The sequence below is a fragment of the Apus apus genome, chromosome 2, assembly GCF_020740795.1.
Source record: "Apus apus isolate bApuApu2 chromosome 2, bApuApu2.pri.cur, whole genome shotgun sequence".
Taxonomy (NCBI): domain Eukaryota; kingdom Metazoa; phylum Chordata; class Aves; order Apodiformes; family Apodidae; genus Apus; species Apus apus.
Window position 1 is genome coordinate 144935425 of NC_067283.1, and position 7712 is coordinate 144943136.

Consider the following 7712-nt stretch of genomic DNA (forward strand, 5'->3'; position numbering starts at 1 on the left):
ACTTAAGAGAGCAAAATCCATTTTGCTCCAGAAGTGCTCAGTGATTATGAAATCTGTTTATAACTAATAGTTGGAGAGAAAAATTGCTCCTCTTCACTAAAGTTTAACTTCACTTTGTTTTCAGGGGAAGGATGGAGTGTTTTATTTAATTATTTCAACTAAGCAAGAACTTTAACAATCTGCTTATTTGTTTTGTCAGCTTGACTGGTACCCCTTAAAAGGGAGCACAAGTAGGACTAGGCTAAGCTGTTGAATATTTTCTGTTCCTAATTTAATTTCTTGATGTTCAGGGACATGGCATGCATGGAATGGGAGAGACAATGCACATACCCTTCCCATTTGATGAAGCTGAGCAGCAGGGAGGTAACTGACTGTCTTTAATGGAATCTACACCACCATATTTAATTGTGTTGCACATCAACTTGTGCAGTAAGGTTGCAATAATCCTTTTAATACAAATTTCCTGTACTTATGAGTCAAGTTAGATGAGAAAATGGAAAATATGTTTAAATGGTTAACAAATCTGTTCTGAGCTTAAATATATGGTTTTCTCCTTTCTGCCTCCTCTGTCCTAATTAGAATGTGTTTTCTTTTCTCCTAGCACAGATGTAAAGAAGCAGCTTCCACAAACACCACCAAATCTTTCTTTATGCATACTTGATTATTAACTTGCATATTGATTAACTGCATAAATCTTCTGTGTATTCTGTTCAGCGTCTCTTGACTATAAGACAGGTGACAACTGAACAAATTCATCTTGATTAGTAGCACTAGGAAATATTGTGGAGATTTTTTTCCCCAGAAAGAGCTTTGCTAGTAAAATCTCCTGTTCCTTCAAAGTCTGCTTAGCTAACTGATTTTTGAAAGGCAGGAATTAACATATTCTGAAATACTCCTCAATTATTAGGATGCAAACTTTGCGTAGTTGAGGCCATGGCCTTCCCAAGTGAGAGCTGTCATAAATGTATGAATTTCCAGATGTGAAATCTGAAACTATTTAAGCTGCCACTTAGAAAAACCAGGGCCAACTAAAAGTAAAGCTAACTTCTTACTTTGTTTTTTTACTAGGTTCAAAATGTTACTTCTCTATTTGCTGTCTCTGGGAAGTCTGTTTTCTTCCAACTTCATGAAAAATCCTGAAAAGCAGAATCTCTAAGATCTAGCATTAACCACTCAGCGTTGATCACTCCTTGTTAACCTCTAATACTTGAGAATTTCAGATACATGGAACATGTATCTTGTATTGAATTTGCCATAGAAGACTCTGGCATTGAAAGGGCTGGACATAAAATTCCTAGCTGAACCTTGCCATCTCTGCTGTCTATATATGTCTGTCTGTCTTTGAGAGAGATATCATATTCCCTTTACATTTGTCTTTCTCCTTAGCTTTTTACTGTACTATAAAATACCAGTTAGTGCTTGTTGTGGGAAGATAACTTATGTGTTATCACAGATCTACCTTTGTGATAACTGAAATGGGAGCAGTACAAGAGAGAAAAATCCAGATTAAAAAACCACTTTAGAAAAGCCTAGGAATTAACAACATGGCAATGGAGGAGGCTTCTTAAAAAGTAAAGTGTAATATGTATTCTTTTCTACTAGACTTCTCTCGTGTGAACATGGGCATTCACACGGCTTTAAAAATACTGAGGAACAAGGTAGATTTGCAGCATTTTTGTGGCTATGTCACTATGTTGAATCCCTCAAGTCAGCACACGAGCAGAAAACTGAGCGACGCTTCTGATGGAAGAGGTTAGTTACCAATAATTGTCCCTTTTGACTGTGTTCCCTTAATTTCACATACAACCACTTTAGCAAAGGTGAATAGAGGGTTGAATCCATAGAACTGTAGCTCTACAAAATACTGCTCAGCAGAGATAGGAACCCATTTTGAGTGTAAATATATTGGCAGTAGGCTTATGTACTAATTCTTCTTTGTGACTAGCTCAGAAATAATGAATACAGACTAAAAAAATCACTGGACTAGAATAGCCAACAGAAAAAAATAATCAAAATATTAAAAGTAAATTGTGTAATTTTTATATGCCAGAATTTAATCTATCCTAAGTGTGTTGAGGATCCCTAGGTGACTCTTTGGTCCTAAAATGAATCAGGCCTATGCTTCTCCATATCCCTTCCTCCATTTTTATAGCTGTATGGTCTTTATTAAAAACTTGTGTCATATTCCCTATATCAAGTGGTAACTCAACTTATATTCATCTACATGTTTACCTAAGAATTGCTTTGCCTTTAGGAGATGCTGAACTAGCATCAGGTTCTGATGTAAATGGGAGCACAGAATCATTTGAGATGGTAATAGAAGAAACCTCAATGGATTCTGCAGTCAAGCAAAGCCTTGAAGGTAAAAGCATAACAGATGGCTTGTACTAAATGTTTTAAGTCCACTGAGATCTTGTTTTTAAGGATCTAAACACATTGTTTTATTATTGTCTGGAACAAGTGCAATGCTAACTGTTCTTCCTTAAAATTCAGATTTCCTTAAGTCTTTCACCAGTTTATTAGATGAACTGCCTTAAAAGTATGAACTATCCAATGGATCCTGACCTGAGATGCCTGATTTTGGGATCAATATTATTGTGTTGTCTTTTCTTAAAGTCTGTCTCTTGTTTTTCTTTATATAGTACCCACAACAGAACTGGAATGGGTTCCCCTGGAATTATGCTTTGGCATTCCACTCTTCAGCTCTGAGTTGAATCAGAAAGTCTGCAAAAAAATTGCCACTCATGGATTATGTAGAAAAGAGAGGTGGGCTATAATTTATCAGCTACAAGATTAAGAGGTTGTATCTGTTATGTCCAGATCTTCTGCAAAAATGATGCCTACAATTAAATAAGAGCAAAACAGAGCTAAGTCATAGAGTACCTAATTCTAGTGTGAGAGGTAGTTGCTTTTTGGCTCATGGATACCAGCTGTAATGTACAAGCTGGTAGTCCATAGTTGTGGTAAGTTTTTATAGTTTCTGCAAGATGAAATGGAATTCTTTATAGCAATCTGTCTATGAACAGATCAGGAAAAAATATTGTGTGCCTTCCTGCTCATTCCCCTTTCCTAGCCTAGCACAGGCTTTTTTTGCTCCTGCTAACCTTTCTGGGGTGGGGAAGCATACTGATAATGCCTTGATGTAAAACACATTTAGTTCCTGTGGAAATTTACTTTAATATTGGTATCTTATTGGCTAAGTTTAGTAACAGCTTATGATCAAGTGATCTTCTCTTTTTACTGTAGCTTTACTTTATGAAATGTTGCTCTTTCAACAATAGTTTTTTTGTTTGTTTGTTTGGATTTTACATTTTTTGGGATTTTTTTAACAAAAAGTAAGGCTGCTTAAAGGTTTGAACTTAGTAATTGATATGCTTTTAACAGTGTGTCACTAAGTTCCTTCATAAGGCATGTTACCAGACTGTCCGAGATAAAAATGAGGCATGAAGAAGTCCACTGTATTATGTCTTATGTGAACCAGCATTTTTCAATTGCAATAGTTTCACCTGAGTGCAGTGTAAATGGTAGGGACAACAGCATTTAGCTGACTTGACTTGAGCAGATGAGTCGAGTCAAGCACTTCTTCACTGATGAGAATATTATCAAGCTTTCTTTGTGAAAGCCTGTAACTTTGTCACATGTTGTTTGGTACTATTAGAGTTACTTGTGAGCAAGTTACTATGCTGGTAATTCACTAGTAAAAATTTGCACAGCTTTGATATAGCTGCTTCTTTTTTCTTTTTGACAGCCTTCAAAAACTCTTGCATTCCAGTAGAAAGCTGTCACTTCAGGTCCTTAATTTTGTTCATTCATTCCAGGTAAGGAGCAGTAATTCAGATGTAAATAATTCTGTATGGTCTTTCATCTTTTTGCTCTCCAACTTGCTATTCTTGGGTGTATGGTAGCATACATGGTTTGTTCTACTTATTTTTGCTTTAAATGGTGACTGTATTAAGAGCACTGTCAACCTCAGATTCTACAGGTGACAAAAAGTGAGTGACTTCCCTATCCGGTTTGTAGTCTCATTTAATTACAAAACCTGAGATATAAGTATTACATCTTGTGTGTAGTTAGTTTCATTTATTTTTTATGGGACCTGCATAGCAAAATTGTTCTTCATTCCTCCTGTTGTAGCACTGCCTACTTGGCTGGCTACTTGGTTGCTTCTTAGATATGTTAAGTGGATTCACTGCAAATCATGGATATACTAATATTTTGACATTTTATCTGTACCTCCTGTCAAATCTGTCTATTTAGGAAAAAATGAAATGCATTAACACCTTTGTTCATTCTGGTTTTACTTTCATAATGGTTTGGTATTGAATGGATTAAAATAACACATTTCAGAAATACTAAGTGTATTTGCAGGTTAGATTACCCTGTCATAATCTACCTGTTAAATCCTTCATTGTTTGTCTTTGTTTTAAGACACTTTTTTTTCCAATTTGCTTTTAGGAAGGTATTTCAACACTGGATCAGCTCCATGATGCTGGTTCTTCAAGTTCACCTCTGCAGCCTCTTTCTTCAGATATGGGTGTTCCACTTCCTGCCAAGAATCTCATGTTCAAAGAAGGTGTATTATCTGAATGGAACGGATGGTCCCCTTGCTCAGTTTTTTTCAACCACACCTAAAGAGCAGGTCAAAGAGGGATCCTCATGCATTGATCACTAAATGCCTTTCTTCTTTTATGGTTAATTCCTAGTGCCAACCACTAAGAAGTGTACTGCTGCTGCAGCATAACTCGTGTAAAAGTAGTGTTACAAAAATGTGTTGTGTTGCAGTATTGGGGAAGTGCTTAAACCGTCTAGAACTTGTGACTAATTACTGCATATCTTGCTGCAACAGAGAGCATTTTAGCTGTCAGCACAGTTTTTATCTTGAGACAATCTTTCTTTTGTAACTAAACACTTCCTTTCTAGGCTTTCTGATGATTGTTAAATTTCTATCCTGTCACCACAAAATTGCAATAGTAGTTTTCTATGTTCGTTACTCAGACATAAATCCTGTTTAGTTTTGTACTGTATTACTGAGATTCTTTCTGTATAAAGGTAAGAGATTTGGCTCTTCTGAAAACTCAGTGATACCAACTGTTAAAAAAAAAAAGTATCATGGTGATATGGGGCATTAAGAATTGTTGAATTCTGTAGTTCAGCTTAACACTGGGGCCTTGACAAATCAATACAATGGAAAGGGATTTGATGCTTTCAGGAGGTTGAGTTGGTGCAGACTTGAAGGCCTGCTGGTGGCTTAAGGCTGTGGGAGAACTGATGTTGTAATTTCAGTTTAAGGTAGATAACTAGATCTGTCCTGTTGATTAATGTTTGAAAGAACAGAACTCTTGGGTTTTTCATTTGACAGTCATTAGCAAAGGAAGATGACAGCAGATGATGTGTAGGCAGAGATTTCGGAAGTTCATTTCCTTGAACCATTAGTTGCTGATAATGACAAACATTAACAGTCAGCTCTTTAATCTAAAATCATGTTCTGGCTTTATCTGTAGGAGATGATTTTGTGGCATGATTTCACTTTGTTTATATGGGGCATTAACAACTTCCTGCCAGCTTAAAAATGTCTGTCCCATTTAGCACACAAGGAGAATGAGAGATGTAAAATATTAAGACTTTTGACCCAACTGTTTGAAGTATTTTGCCAACTCCCTTCTTTACTGGAACTGCCTTGTTTTAAATGGTCATAATTAAAGATGAGACTTACCTACCCTGTCATTACTACCCTACAATACATAGTGGACCGAGAGGCTGTGGCATAGATTGTGCTGGACAACAGCAAGAAGAAAAATGGCAACATTTGTTTTTTTATCCAGATCTGTGTGGCTGTAAGACTAAAACATGGCAGAAGTTTGTAAAGCACAAACATACTGTGGTAGGATAATGCAGTGGCTTCAGCTACAACTGTGAAAATTCCATTTTTCTTTTTTTCCTCTTTGCTTTATATACATTCCTAAGCTGTACAGGACTTGCACTCTGAGAAAACAATAGGAATCTAGTACTTCAGTTTGCTCAGTGCTGCTTCCTTACATCTATTTTGTTTTTTTTATTTTATCAACAGCAGCTGTACTTAGTATTCTGCATATATTACAGAACTAGATTATCCATATAAAGTTGATAATATACATTACAGTGACTTTTGTACTGGATGTGTATACTCTCCATAGCGTGTTGTTTGTTTTTTTTTTTTTTTTTAAGTTGCCTTATTTACTTCAACAGAAGTTAAAGAGGAATTGGATGTCAATCTGCTAGATATGGCAGAGGAAACGTTTACTGTGGGAATTACGTGGAGATTGAGCCAATATCTAGCACTGTAGAGGAACTAAGCATTAGGCAATGGCTTTCTTTTTCAATACTATAGATGTTACTTCAAGTGCTACATTGAGCTGTAGGGGAGGAGCTAGCTTGGTGTACTGTATTGAATTTTACCATGTACTATAGTGCAAGTTGTATGGAAGTTTGAAAATGGATGAAAATTTCTTGTTCTCGCTGCATTTCTTCAGTGTTACTAAGTGAAGGATGCCCTTTGTTATTAGGTTGTCTAAAGTTTCTAAATAAAAGTAGTCTGTCCAGAGTTTAATATCCATAAATCTTGCAGTTAATGGTGAGAATTACAGATACGTTGCAGTTTTTTAGAACTCAAGGCACTCCGGGTGCTTCAACACTAGGAACTTAAATGTTCAAGTCTGGATATATGAGATTTACTGAGTAGATTGCAACCAAAGAAGTCTATAGAACACCTGAAACTTGACTAGAGCTCCAGTGCTTGGCATGGTCCAGAGGCTTTACTCAAAGTACTTTTTTTTCAAATGTGGGGTAAAAGTAAGATCTCAAAGATCTTCATACCAAAAGATTCTATTTTATATTGTATTGCAAATAAAGACAAATTAAATACATTTATTTTCTTCAGGTAGTTTTCTTGACAGTGGGGAAAAATCACGTGTGACACATTGTAAAGCTGTTTTAAGTTTCTATCTTCGAGACCTTTATTTTGCAGAAGAGAGTTTGGCTCCGTGCTCTGGCGCAACCCAAGTAGTATTCATTCTAGATGGATGCACCTGAAGATGTTCAGGAGCCAACTAGAAAGTGTGCTGTGTTTGTTTTCAGGTTTTTTTTGATCATGACTTACTAGTTCACAGTTCTTTTTTTCTATCCTTGTTATCAAATGTTCCGTTCTCGTTCAGTGTTCAAAGTGGTTTGTATTTTGAAGGTTTTCAAGTATGGCTGTAACCGAATACAGTTGCACTCTTCTGGTGGGACATTGTTAATATTATACATTGAATTGTACAAAGTCTGTGTTCAATTAAATTATTGGCACTTGTAAAAATTGTTTACAAATAAACTGTGGTGTAGGTCAAACCATGTGCAGAATCCTTCACACGCAGTAGTTTTCTTCTTGGGCACAGCTCTAAAATGTCACTCTTGTCACTGTAGTGCTCAAGACTACAAAATGTCATCGAAGTATCTTTTTCCCCTACGCATGCAATTCTACAGAGATGCCATTTTATCAATGGAAACTTCTTGATTTTGCTCTTCTCTCTGCCATATGCTTAACCCCTTAGGAGAAGGGAAAGCACAAAAGGATGATGTATGCTCTGTCTCCTCATCAGCCACAATCTAAACCTGTAGTGTTAAATACTGAGTATTTGGAGGCACTTGTGGTGTCTTGTCTGTTTTCTTTGGCTAAAGACATTTTTGACTGGGAA

At 36.3% G+C, this 7712-nt stretch overlaps 1 protein-coding gene across 1 annotated transcript in view; it reads left to right on the forward strand.

Moving 5' to 3' along the window:
• The window catches only part of FAM91A1 (family with sequence similarity 91 member A1), a 29090-nt gene extending 21725 nt beyond the window's left edge, over positions 1–7365 (forward strand). The window contains exons 19-24 of the mRNA XM_051610804.1: positions 291–363; positions 1603–1752; positions 2255–2362; positions 2643–2766; positions 3749–3818; positions 4456–7365. Coding sequence (XP_051466764.1) covers positions 291–363; positions 1603–1752; positions 2255–2362; positions 2643–2766; positions 3749–3818; positions 4456–4632 — 702 coding nt within the window. The 3' untranslated portion in view covers positions 4633–7365. The remainder of the gene's footprint in view (positions 1–290; positions 364–1602; positions 1753–2254; positions 2363–2642; positions 2767–3748; positions 3819–4455) is intronic.
• The last annotated feature ends 347 nt before the right edge of the window (positions 7366–7712 follow it).